The sequence below is a fragment of the Plutella xylostella genome, chromosome 22 (assembly GCF_932276165.1).
Source record: "Plutella xylostella chromosome 22, ilPluXylo3.1, whole genome shotgun sequence".
Taxonomy (NCBI): Eukaryota; Metazoa; Arthropoda; class Insecta; order Lepidoptera; family Plutellidae; genus Plutella; species Plutella xylostella.
In genome coordinates this window covers 6,610,284-6,624,928 of record NC_064002.1, presented here as the reverse complement: position 1 = coordinate 6,624,928, position 14,645 = coordinate 6,610,284, and the positions used below count along the sequence as shown (strand labels likewise).

Below are 14,645 nucleotides of genomic sequence, written 5' to 3'. Positions count from 1 at the left end.
CCTGAGCCCCAGCGGCCTGGATCGATATTCTACATTTTACAGCTTTTAAATATTGTTGCAAATAGTGTATGTTAAAAATATTGCCTTGACAATAACAAGATTTTGATCAATAATTACTTATAAGTATTGCTTTCGAAGAGGCACTGTGTGTATCCATATATATAAATACCTACCTATATGTATAGGTACATACCTTCCATAACTTTCTGACAAGTCAGGAATAATAAGGAAGTACTTAAGTCTTGTGTATACTTATACCTTTCTTTTTAGTATATCTATTACCTAGAAATCTATGCATTATAAATTTATAGATTCAAATATTTATCTACTGATATACTCATCAGTAGCTTATGGGTCACAGTTGGTTTTCTCTCCACCATGCGATAATAAACACATCTCACAATGTTTAACTAGGTTTCAGATAGGCTCAGACTACATAATAGACGCATTTTTCCTGAAATAAAAATGACATATTATGTATCTAGCCTATCTGAAACCTAGTCATTTCTGCATGGTGATATTACAACTGAGGCGCGCGGGCGACTCACTCTATTTATATAGGCACCCGCACCTTGCAAATTAAAGGTGGAGAGAAAAATGGACTTTATTTAACTGTCACTGTGATCCTTATGATGCCGAACACGGAGAAAGTCGAAACGCCATATCTCACAATGTTTAACTAGGTTTCAGATAGGCTAGATACATAATATGTCATTTTTATTTCAGGAAAAATGCGTCTATTTTTGTGGCATCTTCTTAAGTTGTTCTTTTAACCAAAAAAGTTTCTGCTTCCTAGTTGTAATGTAAGTTAGTTATTTTTTTATCGAAAGTTCGAATTTTACGATCGAGCTAGACTGCTCTGAATTTTCAACTTGAAATTAAAAATTGAAAAAGTTATTCTCATGGTACCTTATTAATTTTAAAAACTCCGCAAGGTTCCAAAATTACATAAAAATAAAAATAAACTATTGCTTAATGGGGTATTATTTGCAGAAAAAAGCCTTCAAAAGTACCTGGGTGGAAATTACCCAATTAGTAAATTGTTTCAGAAAGTTGAAATATTCCTGTTATGTCATTACTAAGGACTAATTAAGTTAGAAAATGTATCAAATTAAAGGGAAAATAAAATTATTTACTTTTTTTTTAACTTTAAGTTAAATTTTTTAATGTAAATTCTTAGTAAAATGTTTTAGTGTGATTTATAAGATTTATGGGATAATTTTATTTTAATAATAAGAAAATAAACTCTAATCATTATTTTACACATTTACTCACACTAAATTTTCTAAATGGCGACCTCCCATAGCAATAAACAACCTACATCTACGCAAGAAATTTTCTTTAATTCGCCTATACGCTTCTATGTTTCATTCAAATGACACTTTTTGACAGATGTCATATTTTTGAGAAAAGGTACTTTTTTTTACATGTTTAACCTTTTGACAAACGTCATATTTTGTAACATTTGTAACTTTTTTGACTTAAAGAAAATTTCTTGCGTAGATGTTTGTGGTGTATTGCTGTGGGAGGTCGCCATTTTGAAATTTTATTGTTAGTAAATGTGTAAAAGAATTATTTGAGTTTATTTACTTATTATTAATAATACAATTATCTCATAAATCTTACTACTGAGACTAAAACATTTTACTAAGAATTTACATTAAAAATGTAACTTAAATTAAAAAAAGTAAATAATTTTATTTTCCCTGTAATTTGATTAATTTCTAACTTAATTAGTCCTTAGTAATGACATAACAGGAATATTTCAACTTTCTGAAACAATTTACTAATTAGGTAATTTCCACCCAGGTACTTTTGAAGGCTTTTTTCTGAGCAGTCTAGCTCGATCGTAAAATTCGAACTTTCGATAAAAAATAACTAACTTACATTACAACTAGGAAGCTGAAACTTTTATGGTTAAAAGAACAACTTAAGAGGATGCCACAAAAATAAAAAATACTTTAAAAAAGTTATCCAAAAAAATAATAAAACATAATTAACCCACTGAGGTCGATTTTCGTAGAAAATTAGGAAAAAAAATCATAACTCCTAAACTACAAAAAATTGCTGAACATACATAGGGGTGATTTGGCTACCCCTTGACCTAAGGAATCAAACATTTTCCTTTGGACGTCACTCTTTGGGCCACCCTGTATTTGGTTCGGAGCTCCTCACACTTGGCGTCAGAGTAGCGAAAGAGAATTGAAATTGTTCTATTTTTGATCGAGTAAGGTGGGATCTCTTGTTCCTAGTAGAACGGTGACCTTACACCAGTAGCCGGTAGTGGCTAGATGAGAAAGGGCTAGGACCTTAGACAAGTGCTGGCTAGGACTTGTGACGCTTCGTGGGAGAGTCTTAAATAGATCTAGTAGAGGACGATTACTTAACTTAGCCACATACTAATAATTCCTCTATACTATAATGTAAGTGTAGATGGTGTCTGTATAAATATCCTGTTCATTGTGCTACTTGGAGCTACCTTCAGGAAATGGTTTTACTTCATACGCACGCCGTGATTCTGAGAAGCGTAGATAAGCCTGCTGCTTCATGAGAGGAAATGTCACGTATAAAATGAAAGAATTCATTCGAAAATAAGGAAAATATACAAAATCTTTTCCGTATATGTAAAGGAAGCTCGTGATAGCTAGGTATATGATTCCTATTTATTTTGAGGTCGGTGGTATTGATTGAATTTGATTAGGTATTCCGCAGTTGAAGGATAGATAAGTTTTATATTTTCTTACGTAACAAACATCCTCCAGTAAGTATATTTTGATACCTCACAAAAGCACACTCAAAATAATGAATAATAGAGGTAATTTGAAGAGCCATTCTGAAAGTCAATTGATCTTCTTAACGTGTAAGTAAAAGACATAACAGGTATATCTACCTACTAGCGCTTGTGACTAGTTGTGTCCATGGTGCAGGAGCCAGCCCAGCCAGCGGCAGCGGCAGCGTGCTCCGGACGTTCCTATATTGGTAAGATGCTGTGTGAATTGTATGATGAAAAACTAAGTTTCGGACACGAATCTATCTCGTATTTAAGCTCTTTGTCTGTTCGTATTTAGTCAGTATAGAGTAACCCTCCTGATTCATCAATCGTGCACCCCGTTCTTAGATTAGTCATAATTAATGAAACATTATACGAACAGAATAAACATGCTTAGTATACCCTTTTTGCAAAACCCTGTATAATATATAGCTAAGATTTATCTAGGAGTTCCCTCAAACTCTTCTATACTTTCCATCTTAAAAGCTTAACTTGAGAGACATGTCGGCAAGCTTCTATAGAAACGTTAGCTAAACTATATATATATTATACTAGATAGTAAACTACATCTTGATATTCACATAGAGTCAATGAAAAGTAAGGCGTTTAAGATGTTTGGGTTTGTCATGCGATCTAGCATACATTTTAAAAAGCCATTTACCTTCCTTCATTTGTATAAATCGCTAGTAAGATCCCAGCTTGAATACGCCATAGCAGTGTGGAACCCATTTTATAATAAATATAACACAGCCCTTGAAATGGTACAGAAGAAATTCTTGAGATCTATGCATTACCGATGTTTCCATTCACGTATGCCATATAAAACGCTCCTCAGCAATTACACTATTTTATCCCTGGAAAATCGACGCACCTTACTAGATGCTATGCTTCTTTATGACCTTTGTCACTCCAAATATGACTGTATTGACCTGAACAATAAACTATGTTATCGTGTACCCAGCCGGGCGACTCCAGCGCGGGCTGCCCATCCCTATCAGCTGTTCGCTATCTCAACAGCTCGCACTAACGCCGGTAAACGTGAGCCATTTAATCGCTTAGCAAGCTCTTATAATAAATTCTTTAATAGTGTTGACATCATATCAAGTAAGCCAAGTAATTATAGGAGACATATTATTGATACTCTGGAAAATCTAACGTAATCACAATAATTATTATCTACATATTATATCATGTAATATATTGCAAATATATTTATACAATGTATAGTATGTACAAACTTACTACCTGCTATACATATATTTACTTAATATTATCCATATATTTATGTTCTCTTGTTACTGAATACTTTTCAAATTTCAAAAAGGTGTTTCTTTAGTTTCTTTCTTTAGTCACTTAAGTTAAATCTTACTTTCTTAGTTTGCATGTTTCTTTCCATAAGTTTAAGTAATTACCTACTTAATGAAATTAGATACCTAACTGTATAATTTACTCAAAAAATACTTTTTTGTTAATCTGTGGTTAACTGTGTTGGTAGTACATTCGTTACTATTTAATGTGTATAATACCATTAGGTTAAATATAATGTACTATTGTTTGTTAATCTTAAAATAATAAAATAAAAAATAAAAATAAACAACTAAATAGCTCAGTCCATATTTCAGGAGTGCTTTTTAAAAAGAAAAAAGTAGTGCACTAAATTATCGTTATAAAATAACAAGGCGCTAAAGCATTAATATATAGCGTCCATGAAGCGACCTACTACCAGCTTCGAGCCAGGAACTCACAACATTTATAAAGAAGCTAATGTTACCATATCGTGTGTGATCGCGGGATAATCCATGCTGGTACCATTTATTATTCGAAAGGTACCTTTCCTACTACTTGCCAGTTGATGCATTGTACTATGTAAACACGTAGGTATATCGTATGAGCATTTTAATTTAATGAATAGGTTCAAGTAGTTATACTTACTTGACTTGACAGAATCTGTAAGCATACTTTTAAAGCTATATTTTTTTGGCTGACCTCAAATTCTGGTTTATTAGAAGATTTAGTTGTTTTCTCTGATAAATCTGTATATTCAAAGATTTCAAAGTGCCCGTACTGTAAACAAATCTTCTAATAACCAGCACTCAAGGTCAGCAAAAAAAGTGCTAAGTATTAAATAAGTTTTAGTTCTATCTTTGTTCGCAATGTCACCCTACAAAATAAAAGTGCAGACATTTGAGAGCTGCAGAGTCCAGACACATTGGTCTCGCGGGGACGCCACTGTATTATGATAACTCTGAAACAGAGCCACCGATTTAGTAAATAGCGACCTTTCTAAATAAATAAATAAAAATAAGGACTGTTGAAGTTTTTATTTCGAGCTCAACTTAAGTATACATTTAGTATATATACTATAACTGTAGGAAATGCTTTCCACAGATCCATCCCTCCTTTATGGAAAGAACAGAAATACAGTAAGCGTAGTAAATTCAATAGCAGTTGAAATAAGAAAGAAAGACAGAAAAAGATTTTATTTAGAACTCCACGAGCGGTGGTAGCTCAATCGGGTAAGCGCCCGCTTCTCACGCAAGAGATGCGGGTTCGAATCCCGGCGCTGACATGTACCAATGAGTTCTTTTAACTTAAGTACAATGTATACCATCGCTCTTACGGTGAAGGAAAACATCGTGAGGAAACCTGCTTATCTAGATTTAGCACATCTAGATATGTGAACCCACCAACCCGCAGTGGACCAGCGTGGTGGGAAATGGTCCAAGATTAGGAAGGCAGTTTAGACCTTGGGGATATGCACAAAGGTTCCACTCGAGAGAGCCAGGTGCAGGTACTTACACCCCCACAGAGAATAGAATAGAATAGTGCTCCACAAAAATTGGTAAGCTATACAAATATAAGACCGCCGTTGCCGGTACGTTACGGTACGGTTGTACGGTAGGAGTAGGAGGAGTAGAGGTACTGAGTCGATTCTTCTTCTTTAAGTATCGATTGGACTAGCATTTGTCACCGTCGTGAAAGACTCCTCTCCCTGACTTTTGGTAGTCAGATTTGTCGGTAGTGTAAGGGACTACTTCTGACTGTCCAGCGTGCATCGATTGCAGTTGTTACAGTCCAACAAAGCTAACTATACAAATGAAACTAAATAATGTCACATAAATACCAAAAAAACATAATTTATATAGGTTGAAAACATAGGGTTTTGGAATCTAGGTACATCACTAGGGAGACAGGGAGAGGAGTCTTACACCATGGAAGTAATAAAGTAGTACCGAGATACCATAGTATAAATCCCTCTTCCAAAATATTCTGTAATAACTCAGAATAATAAAGTGCGGGTAAGATAGAATCTAATTTAGAATCTGTGATCTTCATTTTTCTTTTGTAATCAACACAGAGTACTTTGTTAATACTCCAGTAATCAATTAAAAATAAATCAATATTAATTTCAATTCATTTCCATAAATAAAATTTCAATTCAATTCAATTCAATTCATTTATCGGGTTTTGTGCGGTAATCCAAAATTATCAAAAAATCGCATATTATACAAAATACATTTTTTATCGCTATCCAGCCCGAATGTATGTAAGTTAATTAAGTTGGTTTAGTATAATATATAACAACTTTTTCCGCGAGCTTTGCGATATACATACACATTGGTTTGGGTGTAGGTGAATAATAAGAAACAGTCTCCAAACAGTACAAGTATTAGATTTAGGAAATGGAATATTATTTAGTTATTTACGCTAAAACGAGAAAAATTATGATCTTCAAAATTATGGTGTAATTTTGTGAAATCTTAACAGACTAGCTTATACAGTATTATGTAATAAATATCCATATAATCCCAAGTAAACAATGTTGCTGTAAATGTTGAGATAAAAATTATACAATATAACACTTTAATTAAACAAACACAAGCATTTTTTTGTAGAATACAAATAGGGTTCTGACTTAAAACTGTAAAGTTTTGAATTTTCAGGGCCCACATGTTATGTTTATGTTGCCTACTTTGAACAAAATTATTAACATGATTGTCCTTTTTATCTATTACCCATCACAACTTTGCTATTGAGCGTGTTCGATATCCAGCTTAGCCCTTCCATTACTTATCAAGTCTCCTTTCAGTAAAATAAAATGTTATGTCATTATGGTATTTCTACTTCATGTGGCATCGCCGCGGGACACCATGTATACCCGTGTGACTATCAATCTATAACTTTAGCCGTGTCCACACTTGTATAATTTCCTGATACAAGTATCAGATCTCCGATCATAGCATCAGCGCGTATCATGTACCACTATAGTTTACGCCATATATTATTTGACAGAATATTTGCTTTTCCGTGCGTTTCAACTCATTAACTTTTTACTTATGTAGTACGGAACCCTAAAAACAATGTTTATGAAGCATAGTAAATCAGTGGCTGTATTATATCGCTAACAAACTACTTAACAATCCTAGTGTATTTGTTTAAATCTTATTGTACAGGGTCGAATAATATACAACGGTTAGCTGTATAAATAATTTTAAATCTAACTAAGAGGTACTAATCTAATTGTTTGTGTAATTTAGTATTTAATGAACAGTATGGTGATTTTTTCAAAACATTATAATTATTATGTATCAGTTTGAAATATTAATTTTAAAAAGAAACAAAATATTAATTCAATTAATATTTAATTTGCTTGAATATCACCGCGTTTTTATGCGACTTATTTTTGCCCACAAATTTTTGACATTATAAGTACACTGACATAGTCTTACCCTCAAATTCATAGATCGTATTGTAAATTTACAAAAAGGTTAAAATTTACTTTGAAACACACGAGTTTCAACTCTTTACGTCAGTCAATAAGTTGAAATTCGTATACCACAACGTCAATTTTAAACCTATTGTAAAGTGTCAAAAAGCTCTATGAATTTGGGGTCTAATATTTGGCAGGTCTCTCATCAATTTAATTTAAGTGATGGGGTGTATAGTTTAAATGTATTACGGGCAATTTCCATCATTCAGGCTCATTTTCGTTTTTAGCCATCAAATATTAAGGAATTATACCTTAACTAATTCAGATTTATAGATGATAGATAAAACTGAATACATGCAAAACAAATACTCTTTTCTGTTTTAGTTTCATCATACTGTATACAGATATTAGCTTTGTCAATAAAATATAGACACAATGCATGATAAGCGCGACAAAGTTTAAATTTACCGAGTGCCTATATTCATCACTGTCACAGAATTGAACGCTGACTTTGTGGTCACAATGACAGTGGAGACGAAAAGCAAAAATCATGAATACGAAGAAAAACCTCTCCAAGAGAAACATGAAACTAAATGTGACTATGCTAACAAATCTTTCTTTGGGAAGATCCGATGTGCGTTTTCGAACATAACAGTGGAGCCAATTCTAGCAGGCATTGTCATCCCGTCTATGCTGGCCAGACTTGCTATTCAGAACCTCAACCTAGACAAAGCTTGTCGAGTGAAACTTCAACTGGGAGACGAAATCTGTGACAACCTCATACAACGGAAGGGCGAAAACTTATCCTACTACGAAGCGGACGTCCAAAGGGTGATCACCTCAATAGAATCATGGAGAAGCATCATCTCTACTGGAATACCAATGATCCTGGTCATATTCATGGGAGCATGGAGCGACAGAACTGGAAACAGAAAATTGTGTATTTTACTGCCGATATTCGGTGAATTCATGGTCAGTTTGTGCAACATTCTCAGCACCAACTTCTTCTACGAAATACCAGTGGAACTGACTATGTTTTTGGAAGTGATTTTTCCCGCCGTAACTGGTGGCTGGGTGTTGGTGCTTATGGGAGTGTTCAGTTATATAAGCGACATCACGACCGATGAAACAAGAACTTTCCGAGTGGGATTGGTTAATTTGTGTTTGTCTGCTGGTATACCGATAGGTACCGCCGTCAGTGGAATATTGTTGAAGCTGCTGGGATACTACGGTGTCTTCATTATTTCTACGTCTATTTATACGTTAGTTTTCATGTACGGCTACTTTTACCTGAAGGACAGAACTAAACCAGGAGTAGATGATACCAAAGAGGTAAGTAACGAAAGCTCTTCTATTTTAAATAATACTAGCTGTTGTCCGCGAGCTTCGCTCCGCCTTAAGAGATTTTTTTACTGTTATGAACTCTCGTTCACTCCATTTCTATCTGCTTCTTTTCCACTCGAATAAAACAGTCTAACTAATCTATTATCCAATAAAAAAATATTAGGCCCCTTCAGGGACTGAATTTAGAAAATTCCCTTATTTTAGTTAACCCTAATATTTTACTAGACATCTACGTGACTTTAGAGTTTTAAGACCCAGTAGTTTCGGTTGTATGTTGATTCTAAATCAGTCCACAGTAATTCTTGACAGAGGATTTTGTAAATATAGATTATGAAATAAATTAATTAAGACCTAAAGTTTTGGTTTTTTTAAACTATAATGAAATGTTTCAGATGGAACCTTTTAAAGTATCAGATGTGATAAGTCTTACGAAAGAAACAGCGGAAGTAGCTTTCAAAGAAAGGAAAGGCAATTTACGGATGAAAGTTATTTTGTCTCTAATTGTGGTATCCCTTATTTATGGACCTGATCACGGTTAGTACTTATGAAGTCTAAGGCCCGATAGCACCATTTAAAAATAAGGCCAAGTTCTAGTTTCACCACAGTTTGTTAGATCATTAACCCATGTTACATTGTGTCATCTAAAATCAAATCTCTCATCATGAATTCTTGATGGATGTGTCAAAAATCAAACAGAGCATGGTAAAACTAGAAATAATATACTTTAAGGCCCGATTTCACCATAAGAATAAGGCTATTCTGAGAATAAATTCAAATAATTCTCGGAACAGCCTTATTATTATGGTGAAATCGAGCCTAAAAGTACCTATATTATTATTATTATCTAAATTATTATTATTATTATACTATGTGTTTATCTGGCCATAGACCCAGTCTTGACTCTGCTCATTAAACGTGTAGATCTAGCTAGACATTGACCATGAGTCACAATTCTGGCAACGGACATCCTTTTTATGATGTCCTTAGCGTTTAACCACGTCTCCATAACACGTCGGGTTAACATAACACTTTAATATTTACAGGTGAACGTAATTTGACGTACATGTTTGTGAGATACAGACTGCAGTGGGATGCGATGAAGTACAGCATGTACTCTACCTACGGCATCGCGATACATTCATTGAGTAAGTGGACGGATTATACATGCCATATATCATATATCATTCAATAAATGTAATTTAGTAATAAGTGTGCTATGTCATAAGAGAGACTGTAAACTTATATGACATGCGTTTTACTTTGTAATTGTATTTACATACTGTACTATTTAAAACTTGTGGTAAAACAACGCTCGAACGAACAAACCTTTTCATTTCGAGATTGCCGCACCGTTGAACCTTGGCATTTTTTAAGTGTCAGCCGATCCAAACAAAATTTCAGCGATAAGTTTTTCAACACTGGAAATAATCTGAGTACCTCCAGAATCGAGGAGAATCCTGTATCCCCTTTTTAGCGAAATGAACTAAAATTTCGTAAATCATTTGGATCATCACGACCCATCACGTCCCCACTGCTGGGGCACGGGCACGGGTCTCCTTCCAATGAAGGAAGGGCTTTAGGCCTAGTCCTCCACGCTCGCCCAGTGCGGGTTGGCGGACCCATGATTTCATATTATAATAATAAAAAATATATTAATTTCCACATTATTTCTTCAGGTTGTCTGTTCTGCATCAGCGTGTTCAGCCGGCGCTGGGGCCTGCACGACTCGATGCTGTGCCTCATCTCCGTGGCCAGCAAGTGCGCCGGCTCCATCATGATCGCCTTCGTGCAGACCGACTTCCAGATGTTCATGGGTACGGGCTTTCGAAGGCTTTTGTAAAAGGAGCAAAATTGCTTTGTTACTTTGTTGCTAAACTTTATTACTAATTGATCGTTGTTGCAAAATCCTAAGCTATATGAAACTGAAAAAGTGACTCATGCCTCATCCTGAACAATGGACAACATTTCATTTTATTTACCCTATATTTTTATTAGCTATTCGGAAAGTTTATAAAAAATTAGAGGACCCGTATTTTTTTATTTTGTATATACATTAATTTTTCCATGTTATTTTTAACTTTAAAGTTAATTATTTTAAAACCGGAAGTGACGGCACATATTAGGCTCAATTTTTATATTTGTCTATTGCCTTAATCTCGAAAAAAAACATGAATGACACTGACAAGTGACATTTAAACTTTGTTTACATGCCAACCAACAAATGGGTCATTTTCAAATGACATTGATATTTCTGATGATACTTATCATGTAAAAAAATAAGCCGAAGCATTTTTTCAGCTGTGTAGGCGGTGGCATGCTCTGGGACATATTATATAGAGGTCATCTCTTAATACGTACTAACCATTTTATATGATAAATAAAAAAAAATAGTCAGAAAGTGTCAGAACAGAATTTATGGAAATGACCCAAATAAACAACAACGTCACGATAAAACGTCAACGTCAATCGAAAATTAAAGTGACAGTTACTTTGTTTTTAAATTTATAGGCTTTGATCATCAAAATGCATCGCACCTGATGCATGACGTCATCAGCACTTTTTTACTATTTTATGATTTTCTCGAAAATTATACATCCAAAAAATACAAAAACATTTTTTTTGTGGCCTTTAGAGCTAAATCTCGAAATGGTTTTCGATTTATAGCAGCTTTAGTTTTTTGAAATGTTGTCCATTGTTGTTCTACAAAGTTGGAAAATTCGAAAAAAAAACAACTTTGTTTCTCCATAGAAACGCGCTTGGTTACGTGACTTTTCTTATGGCGAATTCAAAGACATAGATCTTTCAGTCACACCCTTTCATTTTGCTATACCACTTTTGCTCCTGTATGTAGATAAAGTAAGTAAGTATCTAATGTGATTTTAAATTTTCAGTCCCGCTTGTGGAAATTCTGAATTCGACGACTTTCACATGTCTGCGATCAATGGCTTCCAAATTGGTCGAAAAAGAAGAAATGGGTGAGTGCACTTCGTTAACTACCTATTGGTAGATTAGTTGCCTTTAGTATATATGTCATTGAAAAATATTGGTATAATACATATATTAAGAATATTACGATCTAAAAATGTTTAAAAACGTATACCATTATTTAAAAAAAAAACATCAATTTTGTATTATAGGAGGAAAAGATACATATAGAAATTATAAAACATAGATTATTACTATAATATTATTCATCTACTTTTATAAGGTGAGAACCTAGAAGAAACCAGTTTAATAGGGCTTATGATATTTTATTGGAAACTTGAAAACTTTCTTGATGCTAATGGATTTTCTAGCTGTACGAGCAAAAGGGTTCAGAAGTTTCTTTTGAATAAACTTTTTGTGGTTAAGTACTAAAACTAACGCCTGGGAAGTTTATTTAGCAAATATTTAACCTTCACTAATTAATTAATAAACATAGGCCCTTTGACATCATCTTCCAAAAATAGCTTAAGCTGGCCATTTCAGTAAGCGCCACTAACTGTGTTTCAAGCCAACTTCCAACCACTACAGACCCGTCTAAGATAGCTGGGTTAACGATATGCAGGGTGCCCCACGCTATTGTCACGTCACATACACTTATGCAACTTTTCTTCCGCGTGTGTATGGCTGATCACAGTGAGATTGGCCGTCGTCGTAGTCAAATTTTGTTACTTATCTCAGGTTTTCTAGAACGCCAACTCAGTCTGTATGTAGGCACTCGAGGACAACGATACAGACCGAGTTTTGGTTTTAGAAACCCAGAGGCTTGCTTTGCTGAGGCGTGTGGCCGGTGGGGACGCGGCTATAAAATTTTATGATATACCTATCTATTATCATCATCATCATCATCACAACCCATCACGTCCCCACTGGGGCACGGTGCTCTTTACAATGAAGGAAGGATTTTAGGCCTAGTCCACCACGCTGGCCTAGTGCCACCATCCCGTGGACATGATATATGAATGTAATTAATACCTCCTCTATTTCCCAGGCAAGATGAACTCGCTGTTCAGCCTGGTGGAGACTCTAGCGGCGCTGGTGTTCGACCCGGCGTACTCGGCGATGTACTTCGCGACGCTGTCCGCGTTCACCGGCGCCGTGTTCCTGTTCAGCGCCTCCATGACTGTGCCGGCCATGCTGCTGCTCATGTGAGTACTGTTATGGCCATATGTATATCGAGGAAGCGATAACCAGTGGCGTGTTCGCTTTGACAATTAAGGATAATACGAGCCCAATCTTGTGCTGCACTAGTAGTGTTTGCACGACACGTAGTGCCTCCATGACTTTGCCGGCCATGCTACTGCTCATGTGAGTACTGTTACGGCCATATAATATATGTCGACGAACCGATAACTAGTGGAGACCACGTACGTAGCGTGGGATGCCCTCTGATCCCTGGACTGACGACAAGTAGCTGATAGTGGCTGGATGACAAGGGCCAAGGAATTATGATAATACTGAGTACAGATTACAGACTGTACCGGCTACTAGGTTGGCACCTCCTCATCATCAGCAACAAGCTTCGTCAAAAATAAAACCTATATTTGATAATAGATCGGTTCTCTCTCTCTTGCTCCCGTATATTTAAGATTATTGAATACCTTATGTACTTGCTTTGACCATTGACGAGCCACAATTACAGACATTGAATTTATATTAACAATAACTGAACATGCTTTAATTTATTTTTCCACAGCTGGTTCTTCTGGCAACACCGGAAGGAAACAAGGCAGAAGAGACTAGAGCTTATTGACGGCAAAGAAGACGCCATTGAAGAAATAAAGAAGGGGAGAATACCACAGATGGCGAAAAGTGTTTAGTTTGTTTAAGATATTTTTATATTGCTTTAGTGTATTTTGAGGAAACGTGAAGATGTATAATTGTGATTATTTACTTACTTTTTGTAAGGAATTTTAAATGTTTATAGATCACATTGTTAACAGTTGAGATATGTGATGATGATGAATGGAGTAAGTATGTTATATTATCTTTTATGTAAGTTAATGTTTGACTGATGACGAGATTTTTGTATATGACGTGTATTGATTGTATGAAAATTAAATAAAGTTTAAACATAACACCGACTTGTAATAATTTTTTCATAATCAACCAAACCTAACTTTAGCATTTTTCCCCTGACGGAAAAATAGGGGTATCAAGGTGTGTGAAGTTAGCAGCCTAAAGTTAGCAGCCTTTGAATACCCGACCAAATTAAGATGGTCACTTCAATCATTGCATACTTTATCAATTAAAATACGTAAAAAGCCCCAAAAACATTGGGATAATAATGCTAGGTATTTATATAAACACTAAAATATGTTCTAAAATAAATAAATTCTAAAAAATACGACGTTTACTTACTGACGCTGTTGTTGGTTAATGGATATTTTGTATGGGGGCACCAAGATGCTATAGACCTGCCCGCATCTCACCTGGTTTATAATGTGTGTTGTGTCATTAAAAAACACTGACAGAAGTTTCATCAACATTGAAACGGTAAAGCAGGTGTCCAGGAGCCACTTTCTGACGGATTTTGGGTGAAAAATTGACAATATTTCACGAATATTCAAGTTTGCAGGTGGAGCCTGAACAGGTACCGCTGCAAATGATAGTTCATATGAAAGGTATTATTAATACCAAGAAATAGTTTTCAGCAATTTCAGATAAAATATCTTTTGGTGACTCTTCAAGGTGAAAATCAAAAATAAAACTTAGCAGCCCAAGATTAACATTTTGTATGGGGGCACCAAGATGCTATAGACCTGCCCGCATCTCACCTGGTTTATTATGTGTGTTGTGTCATTAGAAAACACTGACAGAAGTTTCATCAGCATTGAA

The 14,645-nt window shown here is 35.0% G+C and overlaps 1 protein-coding gene across 1 annotated transcript; it reads left to right on the top strand.

Moving 5' to 3' along the window:
• Positions 1-7,871: 7,871 nt before the first annotated feature.
• Positions 7,872-13,891, top strand: LOC105392557 (proton-coupled folate transporter-like). Its single transcript, XM_048629265.1, has 7 exons — positions 7,872-8,813; positions 9,218-9,359; positions 9,869-9,970; positions 10,502-10,639; positions 11,717-11,800; positions 12,799-12,955; positions 13,504-13,891. Exons 1-7 carry the CDS (start codon positions 8,004-8,006, stop codon positions 13,625-13,627), a joined length of 1,557 nt encoding a protein of 518 aa, XP_048485222.1. The 5' UTR covers positions 7,872-8,003; the 3' UTR covers positions 13,628-13,891.
• The last annotated feature ends 754 nt before the right edge of the window (positions 13,892-14,645 follow it).